This window comes from Ciconia boyciana, chromosome 7 (genome assembly GCF_034638445.1).
Source record: "Ciconia boyciana chromosome 7, ASM3463844v1, whole genome shotgun sequence".
In the NCBI taxonomy this organism is placed as follows: Eukaryota; Metazoa; Chordata; class Aves; order Ciconiiformes; family Ciconiidae; genus Ciconia; species Ciconia boyciana.
Window position 1 is genome coordinate 7434876 of NC_132940.1, and position 18464 is coordinate 7453339.

General features: G+C 39.3%; 2 protein-coding genes across 6 annotated transcripts in view; one reads left to right on the forward strand and one right to left on the reverse strand.

The window, feature by feature from the left end:
- Nucleotides 1-13477, forward strand: part of TUT4 (terminal uridylyl transferase 4) — a 50328-nt gene extending 36851 nt beyond the window's left edge. For 2 of the 5 annotated variants that reach the window (XM_072868954.1, XM_072868953.1), the window contains exons 23-30: nucleotides 354-401; nucleotides 499-581; nucleotides 2534-2649; nucleotides 4296-4456; nucleotides 5438-5535; nucleotides 8150-8675; nucleotides 11258-11431; nucleotides 12462-13473. In XM_072868954.1, coding sequence (XP_072725055.1) covers nucleotides 354-401; nucleotides 499-581; nucleotides 2534-2649; nucleotides 4296-4456; nucleotides 5438-5535; nucleotides 8150-8675; nucleotides 11258-11431; nucleotides 12462-12553 — 1298 coding nt within the window. In that variant the 3' untranslated portion in view covers nucleotides 12554-13473. Of the gene's footprint in view, nucleotides 1-353; nucleotides 402-498; nucleotides 582-2533; nucleotides 2650-4295; nucleotides 4457-5437; nucleotides 5536-8149; nucleotides 8676-11257; nucleotides 11432-12461 lie in introns of all 5 variants that reach the window. The other 3 variants (XM_072868956.1, XM_072868955.1, XM_072868957.1) reach the window with 3 other exon arrangements.
- A 607-nt stretch (nucleotides 13478-14084) lies between these two features.
- On the reverse strand, nucleotides 14085-18459 carry PRPF38A (pre-mRNA processing factor 38A). Its single transcript, XM_072868959.1, has 10 exons — nucleotides 18256-18459; nucleotides 18024-18183; nucleotides 17367-17488; nucleotides 16767-16852; nucleotides 16484-16594; nucleotides 15805-15917; nucleotides 15256-15282; nucleotides 15079-15176; nucleotides 14684-14732; nucleotides 14085-14431 (listed from the first exon to the last, which is right to left on the reverse strand). Exons 1-10 carry the CDS (start codon nucleotides 18383-18385, stop codon nucleotides 14389-14391), a joined length of 939 nt encoding a protein of 312 aa, XP_072725060.1. The 5' UTR covers nucleotides 18386-18459; the 3' UTR covers nucleotides 14085-14388.
- Between the last annotated feature and the right edge of the window lie 5 nt (nucleotides 18460-18464).

Consider the following 18464-nt stretch of genomic DNA (forward strand, 5'->3'; position numbering starts at 1 on the left):
CTACTGAATTTTTGTTCCATTAATGGGGGAGTGATGAACACTGTTGCTTTAGGATCTGTTCTCCTTGTTGCGCAGGATCTTTATGTAAGGAAACTACCATCAGTGTTTAAAAAAAGCATTGTTTGCATGTCCTAGAGCTTACAAAATGAGATTAGACTCCTAACTTTTAGTATACATCAGTAAATTGCTCTTACTTTATTATGGTTAGTCACATATTTTTAAAACACTCAGCATTGCTTTGCTATCATCTACTCTGTGAGTGCATTTAAAATGGAATTCTTTGTGTTAAAATAAAAAAAATTTGTTGCAGCATACTTTTTCCAACTCTGATTTGTTTTTCTCCCTTTACACAGATCCTTTCGACTTGAATCATAATCTCGGTGCTGGAGTCTCTAGGAAAAGTAAGCTATTAATGTCTGCTAATGATTAATGTTCAGTAATTTCTAAAGTGTTGTGCCTTTTCTGTTGTTTTCCAATAACTTTGTCTTTCTTCAATAGTGACGAATTTCATAATGAAGGCATTTATCAATGGGAGAAAATTATTTGGTACCCCATTCTATCCAGCTGTTGGAAGAGAAGCTGTAAGTTTTCATAGGTTTTAGTATGTTTTTTACTTTTCTTTGTCCACTGAATTGATTCATCCAAAGAAAATCTCTTGTATGTATTTATCAGTTTGGTATGTGCAATGTATGCAATTATACATCTTCTGCATAAAATATACAGCTTAGTATTGGGCTCCGGCAATATAAAATTCACAGGAGTAGTTGGATGGGTGATGGGTATTTTTGGCAGGTTTGGGGAAAGTAAGCTTATTTTGGTTTTTGGTTTTTATAAAACATTTCCTAGTGTGACATTAAGTATTGCAGAAAACTGCAAAAGCAGCTATAAAACCCAGAAACAGCTTTAGGAACTTTACTAGCTATTCATGTAGCTAAAGAAAACAGACTCATGAGATGTTACAGTCTACTTATTTTTCCAGTTGGTGGGGAAAGTAAGGATTGCTGCTTAAGGAAGGAAAAGGGCGATGATCAATTTTTTTTTTTTTTATCAGTTGACCGTCAAAATTTGCATAGTGAGTCAGGGTCAGGAATGTGTTCATGCAACATCATATTAGAGAAAGTACTCCTCTGTGGTACAGGGCCCAGTCATCGATGCATAATAGAGAACTATTTTTTTTATATGAGCAAATAAATCAGCTGGAAATAATAATTTTAACATTTACTTAGAAAGGTGTTTTCTAAGACAGTTTAGAGGACTGTTCTCCCAATGGCTTTCAACAGGGTTTGTATTTCTAAGGGATTTTGAAAATCTTTTGAAAGCTTTTATTTCCCCTCATCCTTCCCTATCTTCTCTTTTCCGTTCGCTTACTTTATCTGTGTGTTTTCTGAGTTTGTATTAAATGTTCTTTGATGCAGTGACTGTGTTCTGTTTTGTGCTGTGCCTAATAAAATAGGACCTGTTTTTGTTGGGGCTTTCGAGTACTACGATACAATTAATAATGAATTACAGTGTGGATGTAGTTACCTGTAACTGACAAATATGTGAGCATATGTCATAAATATTATGGGTAATTAGGTGGGGTTTTTTAATTGTTTGCATACATGTTCAACACAAGCCTGTAGTGCTGCTTACTGTGTGTTTGTATGTGTGGTCATTTGTGTTGTTCTGCCTCATCTCAAATTTTCACTGAACATTTTACATATAAAAGGCAAGCAGCCTTAGCATGCAGATGAGCTGTCTCTTACGTGAAGGAAATAATGCCAATAGTATTACGTAGCATTTTATTTCTCCAAAGTGCCCAACAAAGGAGGAGTTCTCAGTCTCCCTTGTAAGCCAATGCCCTGTATTGCAGCTTAGTGGTACAGAGAAGAAACTGTAGCAAAGAGGTTCAGTAAATTACCTGTCTACAGTAGGACTTTGTTCTTAAGCTGGGGTTAGAACATTTCTGTTTGTACCTCTATTTCAGTCTTTCAGGTAAGATAGTGCTTTCACAATGTTTATGTTGCTCAGAGGCTGTAAACTGTGGCCTTTGCGCTGACACACATCAGAACTGCAGCTGTCCTTAGCGAATTCCAGGGGAGGGGAGCAATATCGGTCAGTGTGCAGATGCTCCATCTGTTTCCCACCTGAGCTTTGTTCTGTCTAGGGGGATAGAATCATGTCATTTGGGAGGGGACATAGGCTGCTTCAGAAAGCATACAAGCAGTGAGTCAGATACCAAAACAGATCATATGCAAAAAATTGCCCTCTGAGGAGCCTTTGGGGAAGCGGAAGGTAGGCAGCAGACTGGAGCCTGGATAATCTGTTCTGCAAATTCAGCCTCTGGCCCTAAGACTAAATATCCCTTTTTAGCCCAAACTGCTCCACATCTCTGAAAAAGCTGCCATTATCTAGAGGAAGAAAAGGACTAGGTGTAATCTAAGAAGTAGTAATATTTAGGGAACAATAGATGAAAGCTGTCCATTTTGCTTTCATTTCTCATTCTTGTAATTGAATGGTGTATATATTGTATCTGTCTGATGTGTTTTGATAGGAATACTTTTTTGACTCAAAAGTGCTGACAGATGGGGAATTGGCACCCAATGACAGATGTTGTCGTGTCTGTGGAAAAATTGGTCACTACATGAAAGACTGTCCAAAGAGGAGGAGGTGAGTAGTATACAAAGCTAACTTAAAATCTTTGAGATTAAATCAGGAGAGATTTGGATATTTGAAATTTTAATGGATTGCAGAGAAAATCAAAGCTTCATCTCTGATCCTCAACTTCCCATCCTGTTTTTGCTTTTCTTAAGACTATTTCTGGTCATCTCTTTAAATCTTAGAGTGTTTATGCAAGCACACACAGAGTAAATTCAACAGTCTATAATATGTTAATACTTTTGCTTCATGATCTATCTGTAGTTACAGCTTACCTTAAAATTTAGATCACTAAATTATCTTTTTATAGTGTAAACATTCAGATGGAGACCGTATTACCTGACTGCACAATTTGTAATGTATTAAAATGGATTTCCTGTAGTGATCATGATAGGAAGACAGTATTGAATTTGGAATGTTCTATAGATCTGATAACGTACCACTGCAAGGCAGGTAAAAGTTCATTTATTAAAATCTAGGAGTAGTTAAAATGTACATAGTTAAGGTGTGTTTCTGTAACATCATACTAGTGCTGGTCACTTAGTGATCTTGCACTTCTACCTTAATTACGCTTATGAGTTTTGGATCCAATACTCTTGCAAAAGGAGTCCCTAGTACATGCAGGTCAATGTCTCCACAGAGAATTTAGCAGGAATTGACAGCGAATGTGCACTCCTTGCATTTTTACGTCCTTGGATTTTTAATGAACTATTTAGTGTAGGTTGTCTGACTCCTCTTAAAACCTGTTGAAGCCCTTAGAATGCAGATTAAAGTCTGGGCTTTTTCATTTACTCCTTATGTTCAGTTGTGTGCTCCATAAATCTTCAAAAGATTCTTGGTCTCTTCCTGCTACAAAGTCCTTATTTACAGCCTTTTGTTCAGTCAGCAGAGTTCAAGATACATGAAACTGGACTGGAACCCTAAGGTCACAGGTTGACTATTTCTTTCAGCCGCTCCCTTAACATATGCCTCACAAGCACTAGCACATCGAATTGCATCACCTCTTCCCCTACATCTGCCTCAGGAAAAGAAGTTGTGATCTGCTCTTCACACAAACTGCTACTACAGCGCAGCCACACAGAATCTCTCTGAAATTGTATATACAGCTCACAAAATAGTATTAATATTTAACAATCCTGCAGATACCTTGTGGAAAAAGATCACTAGTTCTTCTCCTGTTTGTTGTATTAGTACTGAGCGTCTGAAAGAGCCCCAGTGCTTTCTTTCACATGCTGTCTAGGCTCAGGATGCTAATATACTCTTATAGAGAAATATGCCATCTCCAGTCAGGGGGAGGTTATATCTACAAGATACAGCTAACCTGTTATGTGTATATTCTGATTCAGTGGGATTGTTGCATAGAACTACTCCCAAACTAACTGGCAGGGTAAGCCTACTTAACTGCAGGTGTAGTTCTGCACTAATACCGTCAGATAGCTTCTGGACAATTCTGGGGAGCTTCTAAGTTTAAGTTTATACAAACAGGTTGTTGACCAGCCCAGATTCCAAAAGTGTTTTTCTGGGATTCCTAAGATATTTGTATTCTGCTACAGCTGTTGGTTTTGTAGCCATTTCCTTTGAACATACCAATATAACAACTCTGCAGAGATTTTTTTTGTGTGTGTGGTTTTGTGATACTAACAAAAATTATTATTCAGGTTGAAGAAAAAGGAGAATGAGAAAGATGATGAAAAAGAAGTGAAAGAAGATGATAGAGAAACAAGAGAGAAAAGGTGTTTTATCTGTGGGGATGTGGGTCATGTTAGAAGAGATTGTCCTGAATTCAAACAAACTCGTCAGAGAAATAACAGCGTGCCAGGTAAGTTAGTTTATGTGGTGTTAGTATAATTTGAAAGTTCTGAGATCCCTTCTCTCTAGGTTTCTATACAGACCTGGTAATTATCTTAAAAAATTTTTGCAACTAAATTATTTCAGTCACTGCAAGTACAGCTTTTAGTCTAGGTGTTGCTTTTCTTCAAGGGGAGTAATGCCTCCTGAAGTACACTCTTTGCATGGGTGGTAAAAACTTACTCAGCAGTAAGTATAGTGTACTTCAGGGTATTGCATTATTTGTCTTCCGCCCACAATGGGCGCACTTAGGAGTAGTAATAATAGTAATAACTGAATGCATTTCCTCTTCCAAATGCTTCTCAAATGTTAGCTAATCCTCCATCATCTGTGAGAGGTAAGTAAAGGTATTTTCACCAAAAATGAGTGGTCTTAAAGTAACACTTCCAAAAGCATACAGATGCATTAGGAAGCTAGAGCCAGCTTTCAAATTACTGTTAGTAATTAGAGACAAATCTAATTGCAAATGCATTTAAATTAGGCCCTTAGGTGCCTGCGGCTCTTGAAAAAGTAGAGAAAGCAATCAAAAATTAACTTCAGAGAGAACCTTGCTGCTTTTCTGTATTTTGATATCACTTTCTCTTTTTTTTTTTTCTTTCTTTGCCAAGAAGTTTCTGCTGTTGCTATTGCTATTTAAAATCCCACTGCTTACAGCAATAGTGTGGAAACCTGTATGAAGTAGCACTCCCGCCTGATAGCAAAGTGAGCTTTGTACGTGCTAGAATTTGTATTACTCAGAATTAGATTTTTGGGTTTAGCTGCTATACCTATTAATGTCGGCTGTTGTCAGTAGAGGGAAAGCTTTCCACTTAAAAGGAGAGGAGAGGTTAAAGTGATCTACCTGCTCTGTGTCACATGAGAGTTAAGGTATCACTGACTCCCAGTTCTGTGTTTATTATTCTGTCATCCGTAACCTTGTGTTTTTTTATTAACATTTTTGTTCCTTAATTAGGCACCCAGTTGGTCCGAAGCATGGTAAATTCACAGCTAGTGGCTGTGAGTCAGCAGCAAGTGGAACGACCCTTGCGCACTAGACAGTCATCAGAATGTGTAAGTTCCAATTAGCTATAGTATTGAAGTAAGCAAGCTGTAGCAAACCAGTGATCCTGGGCCATGCTAGCAACAGGTTTGCACAGTTTTTTCTCAACAGATTCTGGACTTTATAATGATGACGTTGCACTCTGCCAGTTAATGAAACTTTGATTTATAATGTAGTGTCTCTTGGAGAGTATTTATAATCTTCAATATGGAAACTACATAGTCAAATTTCGTATGAGATAGCTTGCAATTCTGAAAGGCCAGCTTCACTATCTTTGAGATTTAAGCTAGGATGCCTTTTGAAGTCTTGTGCTTAGTTAATCTGGCACTGTTCTGGAGTTACTAAGGGAAGTAAAGCATAGCTCATCGTTAACATGCTGGAGACTTAGGTTTGTGACTATCGTGATTCTCTGTGGTTTAAGAGAACTGTCTTAAGGGACTGTCATGAACAGGCAGGGAACACAGATGAATCATACTTCAATTCAGATGTGATACACAAGGCAAAAGTCTGCCAGAGTACACTAGAAGCACAAGCAGAACAATGGGGAAATTTTTGGTAGTTTTCTCTTGGAATTTGTTCAAGTCTCTATAGAACTAGATAAAATATGTTTAACCTGCTTCTAAGTGGAGATGGATAGCAGAGCGTATTTGAGCAAATACAGCTGTTGGCATTTAATGTTTTTGGAGTACAGAATACAGCAGAAATTCATTAATTTTAAGCTATTAGTCTGAGAAACACGTACCTGCTAATGAAGCTGGCAAGTAAGCAAACATAGTAATCAGGGCAGCTGATCGCTGATGCTCTTTGTTCAGTTTGTAGAGTATTTTTCAGTGTTTATAGAGTATAGGTATAGAGTATTTCCTAACTGATCAGCAAGCATTTATTGGAATGTTTGCTCCAGTAACGAAGACTTTATGACATCATTTTTGCTATAAAAATATGCTGTTCAGGAGGGACTGGTACAGCCCGAATCTAAATGATGGGCTGAACTGCCACCATGCTGTCACATGACACAGGAGTATCTTTTTAGGAGCCTTGTATTTCTGCTTGGGAAATTGAAGCTGGACATGTGGGTGCACACACAGTCAGACATATCGTACACACTAGACCTACTGCATATGCACATTCTTGTGTCATCTGGATGTCATGGACTCTGTGTGTTGCATGGTTGTCATTTGGCCAGGGTTTCTTGGTGAATATGCGCTGTCCAGGGATTGTTTGAGGAGAATGGGAAGGGGGAATGTTAGTGGAGCAAGAGGGAGAGAAAAGGGAAAGCAGGAGTGTGGAAGCAGACCAAGAGGCTGGAGCTTAACATTTGTCCTCCCCTGCTGCTGGCATGTCCAGTGGATGTTTGTGGTGGTTTAATGTTTGCAGGAAGGCTCTAGACAGTGCATGTGCTCTATTTTTATGACATTTAAACTGTTAAACTAGTCGTTGTCTTTCAAATCCCAGGTTTTACCTTCTCTTCCTGGTTTGATAGAAAGGCATAGGAGGCAGTCATGCAATAACAGTTGGAATAGCAGCAGGGAGCAATACCAGCTTCTGGTCTTCACCTTTTGCCCAGGCAAAGACACACAGCGTGCTGCTGTAAGGAACGCTCTGAAAGGCTGGCATGGGGAAGTCCTGCAGACTTCTGGTTACTGAAGAAAAGTGACTACCAATTTAAACAGACAGGCGAGCAATCATAGGTAGTGACAAGCTGCAGAGACCTTTAACTTCAGATGTTTGACAGCAGCTGAGTTACTTGGAGCTTAGCTGTCTGCTATAGTCTATGGGGGGAGACAAACAACTTCAGGGGGAGATTGAGATCTGAGATTCAGGTAATCACCTCTGGTTTAGGTAGCTGTCTGTCATTTGAATGTCTCTTTGGAGGAATTGCTATCTTATGCCATCACCATCTTGTCTCAGTGCTTAAAACCAGATTAGGTTAATCCAGACATTGGTAATAAATTTCAGCAGATAAACTGGGGAACTCTTCCCAGACACCCCAGTTCTTGAAGTGCTTCTCTGCTTAGTTGCAATATCAAACAGCTGAAATAGGCCCATGCCTGTTTCTGTTGCTGGTGAAAGGAAAAGCTTTGTAACAGCCCTGCAAAGGCGGTAATAATTGCTATTTCTGTGCCTTTAGCCATGGCCTAACATCAGGATATGGAGGTTGAAACTGGGTTTTTGGAGTTTCAATTTCTTGTTTAACAGATTAAAGAAATATTAGGAACTTACTTTGGAATCACTTAAAAAGTGTGTAGTAGTAAGAACCACTCTATTTAGAAGTAAGGTAATTAGTTAATGAGATTCTGGACTGTAAGTAAGGTGGGGAAGACACTGATTAAAAATCAGAAACAGATGTGTGAGGAGTCTAATAAAGAGCTTGGGGCTAATGTTTGCTCAGAATGATATTTCTCATGGTGGGATGTGCCACATTAACAGACCAAATTATCTGATGGTGAAAATCAGTGTCAGTTGAACTGCACTTATTTAGGAACTTGGGCGCAGTAATTGGGGTGTTGCTGGGGGGTGCTTTGCCTTTTTTATGAATAGTCTAATACAGTGGGTGCTTATTAAAGAAAAACACCATTAAATAGCTAGTGAACTAATCGGAAATACATACTTTTTTTTCCCCTCCAGTCTGATTCGCATCAGTCATCTTACTCTCCACAACCTCAGCAATTTACACAGAATTCCTCTCAGCCAGCCTCCATTAACCAGACTCAGCCACAACCAATATCCCAGTCTAAGCACGTTCCGCAACCACAGCAGGGTGCACAGCCACCCCATCAGGTCCAGCTGCCTTTGTTTAACTTTCCCCAATCTCCCCCAGGTCAGTATTCCACCTTGCATAACCTGGGACTACTTCAGATGCACCATCACCACCAAATTCAGCTTCCCAACACTTCTTGGCCTATTCATGGGCCCGTTATTCACTCTGCACCGGGTAACCCTCCTCATTCTACAAATGTTCCATTTTCTATGAGATCTGGCAGCAGCAGCACCACAAATAACCAGAGCAGTGTAAGCTTGAATGATCCCAGTATCATCTTTGCACAGCCTGCTGCCAGGCCCATGGGAATCCCCAGCACTTCTCATGAGGGACACTGGCACAATCCTGTGACTCCAAACTCACTGGTGAACAATGGCACTGTGGGGAATTCAGGTAATTCTTCTCTGTTGTATCAAACCTCTCGCACTTTGTGTACAAGTGTTAAGTGTTACAGAAACAGCTAACTCTTTCAACTTGTTTTATATTAAAAATATGATGCTTAAGAAACTAAGTCATTACCTTCACTGTCTTAACATTTTCATAGGAAAAAAATGTCAAGTTGGATCATTGTAACTTTTAGGCATTGGTCCTATCTGCCGTTAACAGCTGTGCAACACATGAGAAATCATGCATTCAACTGAGAAATGTTCTAATAATTATTTGAGTCCAAAGCACATTTCTGTGAATATGCTTACAAATACAGTTTCCATTTATGTTGTAATGTAGTTTATTAGACGAATGCTGAGACTGCAACTATGAACTTAGAGGCTGGCTGAATTACGGTTGTGCAAGCTGAATATTGCATCCTTGCATTTAGTGCAATATAACAAGATCTTTTGCATTCTTTTTTCCTATAGTTTATCCTTCCACATTTAACTTCCATAATCTCAATGTCATTTCCTGAAAATCCTTCATACGGATTTTCCCTGCGACAAGTGGGCAACAGCCTTTTGCCTCATACCAAAGCCAAGTACATTTGTATGTTTGAGGCTGAGAAAAATGGTATATAGTAATTAAAGCCCATACAGTTTTCTGTGCAACATAAACCATGGCAGCCCCTACATTTTAACTGTGATCTTTAGATAATGATAATGGTCTTTTGATTTATTCTGAGTGTGTAACTCCTATGTTTAAAGAAATATATCCATCATATGATATACTGATGCAGTTCTTCATCACGAGATGGAAATTTTTAATCTCCTGCACAGCCTTTCTCTGCACTAATAAGGTAATTGACAGCAACAGTAGATTCTCAGCTGAGTCAACAGTGTTGGATGAGGTGTAATTCACCAGTGAGTTTCAGATATTTGTTGAGATGCTGGAGATGCATGTTTTTCTATTCAGAGCTTTGTGGGGAATATATTTTAGAGGATACAGAAACTGCTACCAGTGTGTTTTCTGTGCTTTCAGTGTGCTTTGTCGCTACCTCCCCATTTCTGATCTTAATTGTCTGTCCAGGCTTGTCTGTTCCCTCTTCCACATCTACCCCAGCTCTGACTTTTTCTCAAGCACCTGCTTCCAATCCAAGTCTTCTTACCCAGGTAGCTGCCTTCTTTCAGACAAGCTCCCTAGATCCTAGTTTCTGCTCAATTCTCCTTTAACGAGTCCTGTTTCTCATCATGTAGTCAATCAGCCCCTGTCTTCAGTCTGTTTCCTTTTGCTCTATCTCAGTTTGTTTGCTTCCACGCTCATTGTGCCTGCACAGGTTTCCCAGTTTTCTTGTGCTGTCGGTCACAGTATTTTTTTCCCTTCCCTCTACTTCCATCTATTTTCAATCTCATCACCCTCCTTTTCCTAGTTCCCAGTCGTAGCATTTTTCCTCTTTGTATTTTAATCCGTTCTGTTTCCTTTTTGGCTTAGATGCCATTAAGGTGGGGGTCACTGGATAGGCACACAGCAGAGATGAGCTGTCTGCTCTCTGGTTGAAGCCTGCTTTCTTACTTGCTCGGGACAATTTGAGAACAGCAAGTTCGTGGGAACTTTCTCTTGGCTCACATAACCATGTCTTGGAAGGAGTGGCTTTACTTTCTTTTCAGTAGACAACTGATCAGAAGTAGGATCATTAGAAGTTTCAGACAGACAACTTTTTTCATGCATACTCCAGAGCCATGCTTCCTATTTTGTTGTATAAAAGTTACTGTTCTTTTTAAATGTGTAGCTTGCTTTTATTTAATGAAAGTCTGTCTGCAGGTTTTTTTTATGATGAGCCTGAAGGGGAACTGATATACTGGGAAGGATAGTTACTTAGATTTATTTATTTATTTTTAAATGTACATTGATCAAGTTTTTAAATTAGCAGGCATTGCTGTGTCTTATAAAATTGGGAGCTATGAACAAAAAGAGCAGGATTAGTAATACAGCATTTGGCATCAACTGTTGTGTGTCCTGCCTCCTTGAATGCTTGATTTCTCATACTTAATGCTGCAGTAGTACTGGATTTGTAAATGGAATAGCTTAACATTTGTGTAATTATTTAAAAAGTTTTTATTTTTCTCTCTAAAAATCAATTTTGTTGGTCCGATGATCTAGATATCAAATTTCTTAAGCATACAAGTATTAGTGGAATTCCAGTGTGCATCTGAGAATTATTTCTTGCAGTAGGATAATAGCTTTCATGTCACAGCTATGTCAGTGATAGTGAGTATCTGTGTGGGATCAGATATTAGTAACGTTCTTCAGACCTTGTATTTTTCATCATGAGAATGACATAGGAATAGTGAAATTGTAGGTCTTCATTTTAATACTCATTCATCCTCTGTCTTCCTCCCCAATAAATTCTATTATAGTGAATAATGAAGTAGTTTAGGTAGTAATTTTTATTGATGTATATTTAAAAAAAAAAAAAAAGAGTAGCACATCAGACTAATCACAATAAGTCCCCTGCAAACTGTTATTTAAGATGTAAATTGTATTTGTGACTTACTGTTTAATTATTTCAACTTGCAATGTGCTTTTCCCTTTCAATTGAAAAATAGATCAGGGTTTCCAAGGACAGTTTGGTAAAATGAACCCTCCTTCTGTCCCTTGGGACCATGGGACCCCTACCCATTTTCCTCTCCTCCGAGGAGCGTGGCCTTACAATATGCCTCAGAACTACATGCAGCAGGGAAATGCCAGCTATCCACCGAACAAACCTTTCTACCCTCAAGGTACTAGAACTAGTATGTGAATCAACAGCTCATGCAACATGTCTCTTTACTGTCTCAAAGGCTTTAAAAGCCAAGGAATCATGTTTCACTTGCTAGGCTCCCTGGAACCATAATGAATCCAAGAATCAAATCAACGCTTCAGCTTCCTGTATGGATGGATGAAAATCTTTGTGGGAGGGAAGGGGTTAAATCAGATTCTGAAATCTGAGCCAATTTGCAGTCTGTTGCACTTCTAGCCTCCTTCTCCTTCACTGCTGCTGTCTCACTGCAGAGCCACCTCTGCTTCAATAGAGGTTAAGGTGATTTGCCCACGAGCGTTAAGAATATGAAGAAATTTTTGTCCTAATTCATTTTATTTGGCTTTTGTTGTACCTTGCCTTGTGGAATGACTTACACAGATTAAAAACTTGCAAGACCATAGAATAATTCAGGTTGGAAGGGGCCTCTGGAGGTTGTCTAGTCCAACCCGTCTGCAGTCAAAGCAGCACTAACTTCAAAGTTAGATCAGGTTCAGTTATTCAGCGTACTTTGAAGGACTGACTTTATCTCAACTCTTTCTGATGCTAGCGGATGGTAAAGGTGTTCAGCATCTGGCAGGATTGAGAAAGGCTGTAGGAAAAAGACCTTTGGCTCCACTAAGAGAGAAACTACACCCAAATTTTAGTTGGAGGCTTTGCAATTACTGTGTTGCTGGGTCACCTAGTATAAAAAGAGAGATACTGGCACCAAATCCTTTTTTCAAAATCTAATCTATTGGCTGTAGCAAGGTTTCCAAAGTGAGACCCATATTTAAAAATCCTGAAATTACTTTTGTTAAATAACTAAAATGTATTGACGATTCTGAGGGAATTTTGGAGATAGAATTAAAGTAATACTGCATTGTCCCATTAAATGGGTTAGTCGTACAGATAGCATTTGTGTCAGTCTAGTAAATGGCTTTATTTCTAAGTAAGATTAATACATTGAATATAGCCAAGCACTGTTAAATATGTTTCATTTGCTGAAGTAATTGTAATCCATTTTCTTTTAGCTGGTCCACTGATGCAGAGTAACCAGCGGTTCTCGCTTCTGTCTCAAGGACACCCACACTTGAATCTGAATTACATTCAACAGAAAAAGTGAAATTTAATGGGATTGTGGGTGGGTGGGGGGAGGGGAGGAAAAAAATTCAGGTTCTGGTTTAAAATCTTAATGCAACATGTTTAGATACAAGATTATTTAAGACTGTTTTTAAACTGTATCATTTGTACATAGATATGAACTATAGTTTTTACTAGTATCACAAAACTGAGTGATACAAATTTCATCTATTTTATTACCCTATTTTTAAGGGGAATTGTGTTTTGTTTTATCTTGATAAACTGTAAAGAGAGAGAATTTTTAAAATTAAGTTCTTTATTTTCTATTAGCTGTATTCATACTTTGGTTGCTTCAGACTTTATATATATTGTTCTAAAAAAAATAAAATTAGAAGGGGATTTCATGTGTTTAAAAATTTGTCACTTCTATTCTTTACAGAACTATGTAGTGCCAAAAAACTTTTTAAAAGAAAAATAAAACCACAAAAAAAGGACATAAGACTTTTTCCTCTTCCCTGTTTGTATGCATGCTTGCATTTAACTGTAATTAGGAAACCAGAATAATAAAACCAGCTTTAATTTAGCTATCTTAAAGAAGAGATGAAAGATGAGCAGCTTTAACGAGTCATACACTGAGTATACCTGTTTCTCACCATGTCATTGCATGTGCTGTTCACAGCCAATGTGTCTTTTTGTAAAATACTTGATCTGAAGGAAGAGTATGCCTGCTTTTCTGTTCATAAACTTTGCAAAATAATATGAAAATAATCTAGAAAAATCAGGCTGTACTATGAAGTAATTTTAAAGAGGACTTTCCATAAATTCACTTGGCATACTACTTTTTGTGTTGTCAACACTTATTCAGCAATATGTGAAAATACTTAAACCATAAATGCAGTGTTCAGGAGATAACATTGTCAGTCACTGCTCCTGAAGCCAGACTATGAATAAAGGGATGGTACACAAAGGGTTTAACACAACTGATTTCCTGTGATATATAATTAAATGTACTAAGCTGAGAACTGTAACTTGAGTAAGAGCTTAATTATTCTTAATTGAAAAAACAGGGACTTGCTGAATGCTAACTTTGTTCAGAGAAAGTAGAGCTGAGTATAATTGTGCCATATTCTGTCCCCAGTCACAGGCAGGTCACAAACTATGCTCAAAGTAGTGGTTTACTGTCTTTATACTGAATAACTTACTGCCTGGAAAGAATTAAGTGGTGCTTTGTACTACTTGAAGCTCCCGAACTGTCTGATAGTAGCATCAGAAGAAGCAGATCATTAGACTTAAGGCTGATTCTTACAAAGGAACCAGTAACAGCTCATTGTTTTAAGTTAGCTCTTCCTTTCAGTAAACACACTTGATTACAACAGTCTTACTTCCTTTCCTGTACTGGAAGTTTGAGATAGTTCAGGCTGGTAGCTCTTCAGTGTGTGTAATGTGAAAATACTCTCACTTTGGCAACTGAATGCAGTGGCTGTTTGTCAAAACAACACCCTGATGTGAGAATGAAACCAGCTTCAACTAGGGGACATCTAAACAAAGTATTGTGAAAGAAACAGCAAGCAGCCTTTAAAGACAAACACCCCCCCCTTTTTTTTATTGCTCTTCACTAGTTTTTACAGGCCTTGAGGAAAACAATTTAAAAACAATCCTCAAATTCTATCACAAGGATGAATAACTAACTACATAAAAAGTATCCTTAGCTTTCTTTTAATTACAAAAACCCAAACAAACAAGACTCGTACAAGAGGAGAAGGATTAAAGAAATGGACTGCTAAAGCAGCCAATACATATCCAGCTGTCCCATAAAGCAAGTAGGACAGTATTAGACTGCAGTTCAAGGTCCTTAAACTGTGTGCTGGGTTTAGTTTGTTATTCATTCCCTCGCCGACTCTTCTTGTGACTTTTCTTAGATCTGAAACAGAAAAAAAGCCATATGACACAGTACTAGTGATTGTTTTGAAAGACCAAGGTGATTCATAGCAGTAAGTGGTGTTTTCTATGGTCAAATATGGACAGTGTGACTTGACTGCAACACTGAGGGAGGTACTATGTTAAATATTTGATCTCCAACATTGTAAGATGACCTTCAATCCCCAAGATTAAATGACAGGTAAGGGCTCCTACAGCAGTACAGACACCCTTAAGAAACAGGCTAAGCCTTTACCTTTCAGGTGATTTGGAATGACTTCTGTGTCTGTGACTTCGATGATGCCCTATGAGATAAAAAGGTAACAGTTACTTCCATAGACCCTGGAATTCTTTTTTGTTTTGCTAATGCAATCTGCTTCTAGTGACCAAGCATCCTAGAATATGCCAGAACAACCCTAACCTTAATTAGGCACTCAAATTAGCCTCCTGTCAAATATTTGAAAAAAGTACTTGAGGCAATTTTGCATGTGTTAAAGGAGTTCTCCAGCTGTGCCTTCATGCAACTAGCAGTTTTATGAGCCAGATTAAGCACCTATGCTACCTTCTTGATACCATGACACAGATTTTTCTTGCAGTGGATGTTCTTCTGATAAAGACCTGCCAGAGTTAATCTGTAAATAACAAAAATACCTGGAGATTTAGATCTTGATCTGTGGCGCCTCTCCCTGGATCTGCTCCGGTGTCGTCTTGGGCTTTTGCTGCGATGCCTCTCCCGGCGTGGTGATGGACTGAGAGAAAGGAAGCTTTTAACATAGCCATACAAAAAATACACGCATTCTAAGATTAAACAACAGAATAAAAGACTACCTTCTTCTCTTTGGAGAGCGGCTTCGCCTGTAATTGGGGGAGAAAAGAAAGAGTCACTAAACAGCTGGTTCTGCTAATGACTTTTAATTTCCCATATTCTCCAGCAACAGTACTAGGGCTTCCCTTGCGCTCCCCTATGTCCCCAGTTCGTGTGTATTTGGCCTGCTGTACAAGAGGCAGTACATACTTCTGGACTGGCCTGTACAGTGAGCAAATAAGGTTAGGGATGAGTTTTTCCTGGCTTATTATCAGTAAGAACAATTCACAGGATTTCCTCTGCAGCCTCTGGCTTACATGAAAACAAAGCACTTGGTTCCCCTTACTATCTTCACTGTATTGTCAAATTTAGCTAAAGTTGGCCAGCAAGTTCAACAGTTACTGAAGGACTAGAGAAACAGGCGGATGGGTTGACTGTGTCTGTGCACTGCAACTCCTTACTTTAGAAAGTGGCTAAAGGAATTAGGAGGTGTAAGATTCTGGCTGCTATGCTTTGCTCCAGCCATCTGCAGTACCATAGGTAAAAATATTGCTCAAGAAGAGCCTTGTCACCTTCTTGGAGACCTGCTTCGGCTCCGCCTGTACCGCACAGCTGGAGATCTGCGAGGTTTATCAAGGTCTCTGTAGCCTCTTCTGCGGTGGTCAGGAGAGGGTGCTCGTTCCAGCTGGAAACAAGGCGGGGGGGGGGGGGGGGGAGGTTCTGTAAGTCTTGTTTCATCAAGGTTTTTATCTATCATAAAAGATTTCTGAACAATTAATATAAATGACAAAATTCATGCAATCAAGCTTCCCCATCCTCAAGTATCTCATATTCTGAAGTCAGTGGTACTAAGTTTGCCAACTGGAAATTAAAATGGCCACCTCTCATACTGTTGATTCTTAAGTACAGCAGAATTGACTATGATAGTCACCATAACTTTCATCATCACCTTTAGTTCTCTGCATTATATATGTACATAAAACAATTTATCTGAAATGTGTTTAACAGAACAGATCCAGATTTGTGAATTTCAGGAGACAGAAAAGCTTGACAAACACAGAGCACTTGAGAATTGCTTCAAGGTCTAATAAGTTCTCACAAGCCGCTTATATGAAAATATGTTAAGGGAGGAGATAAGAGTTGCAAGCAGCCTCCTGGTACCTCCCCTCAAATATTTCTCATAGGCCATAAAGTGTTCTGCGGTGGTTTCAGCACCAGCTTAACTACCCCTTCCCAAAACAGTTCACCAACCTTTTCATCTTCCTCTTCCTCCTCCTCACTGGATTCTACATCATCCATGTCTTCTTCCAAAGCACTAACACGAGGCTCGAGTTGCTCAGCTTCTTCCAGAACATATCGTTTCTAGGAGAAATTACAACTTTATCTTACATAACCCAAGTAAGAACAAACACCTGAGGAGGCATCTTGTGTGCCAGAAGGGCCTGTATCAGAGCTTCATACAACAAGCCAGTAGCTGATACAACTACTGAATCTGAAGCAGTTAAGAATTCCATAACCATGTACTTTTCCAAACCTGTAATCGAGGCAGAATGATATCGCATACACGTTCCTCGTGAAGTAGTTCATCAATAAATTCATCCACATGCATCAATTCAAATTCTGGAGGGGGAAAAATTGCATTTAAAAGACAAAGAAGATTAACACTAGTGGCTAGAGTAAAGATGAAACGCTTCAGACAATTTATGTTAAGCAGGCTGTACAAACAACAGTTCTAAAATCATTCTTAAAGATGAGGAAAATCATTAGGCCTATCTTGCAAAAAGGAAATTACTGCACAGCTAGGATTAGCAGATTCACAGGGCTTAAAACAGCACTCCAACAGTGTTTCTTTGGTATTTATGGAACTGCGTTTCAGTGCCCAACAGAAAACAAAAGCACCTGGGGAAAGCAAAATAAGCAAGGCAGTACTCATTTGTGCAAGTCAGCAAGATGAGCAACAGACTATCCAAAGGATGAATATGTAAAAGTAAGGTTTCAGAAAGATGGTTATGCCACAATTTTTTAAGCTTATATTACTAAATAGAATATTTACTTTTATCCAGCATGGTACATTTTTTTAACAAAAGGTCATCTATGAGGTACTATGAAACCACAACTAAGGAAGGGCACTTACCCCCATTTCTGTTCTGACTTTTTATTTTTCGATAGTCATTGTACAGTGGTTCAAGATACTTGTAGCAGTCAATGGCAGTGCCTGTCAATCTCATGTACAACGCACCAAGCATTCGGACATACCTGAAAAGTAAACCATTTCATATATCCGAGCTTTTTGCATAGTTAGCAGTTTAGATAAAACAGGAGTTTTTCCCATAAGTTTCTGAGGAGAATCAGTACACTAAAATAAATAGAATACATGACTGTTTAGATTTTCTCCTTCAAGTACGCAAATATGTATATGTAAAAATATATATACTCAAGTATACATATATAATTTCTGTATGGGTGCACTATCACTCACAAAGACGAAAGAAATACTGAAGAAAAAGTAGATTAATATGGCTCCCTTAATCCAACTCATTCTAAATACTTCAGGCAGAGGTGTATTATCACAGAAAGCACATGCCACAAAGGCAAGCTTCCAACAGCCCAAGTGACAAGGAGGGCAGTCTTGAAAGCAAGAGGAAGGATGTGCTTTTTAGCAAGAAGAGTTTACCGGGGCCCACTGAAAGCTAAACCCTGCACTGAGGTTTTCCTAGCTGTTTTGGACAGTTTCATTCAGTACAACAACCAAAAGGGGGGGGGGGTGTGTGGAATCAAGCTACCAACTTACTTGAAGTCCTCGTTTTTTATGAACTCCACAATGATGTCTTTTTCGGGCTGGATCTGCAGCATCTTCAGCGTCAAGCACAAGAAGGGCGTAGGCTTAATGTTCCCGCCATAGACGCCCCCCACGTACTTCAGCTCCATGGCCTTGTCCACCACCAGCTCGGCTAGGAGAGGGACGGGCCGTCAGCACAGGCTCCTCACCGAGCTCCCCCCCGCCCCAGCCCGCCCCGCCATACCCGTCAGGCCGAAGCACTCCTCCTTCCAGTACTTGGACTCGTAGATGCGGGTGCGGATGATCTTCTCCACCAGGTACTGCGGGTTGGTGCCGTGGATGCTGTGCGCGTCCTTCACCGTCCGGTTCGCCATGGCCGCCGCTAGACAGCTCCACTCAACTCCGCGGCGGGCCGCCCCGCTCCCCTTCCGTGAGGAGCTGCAACAGCTTCCG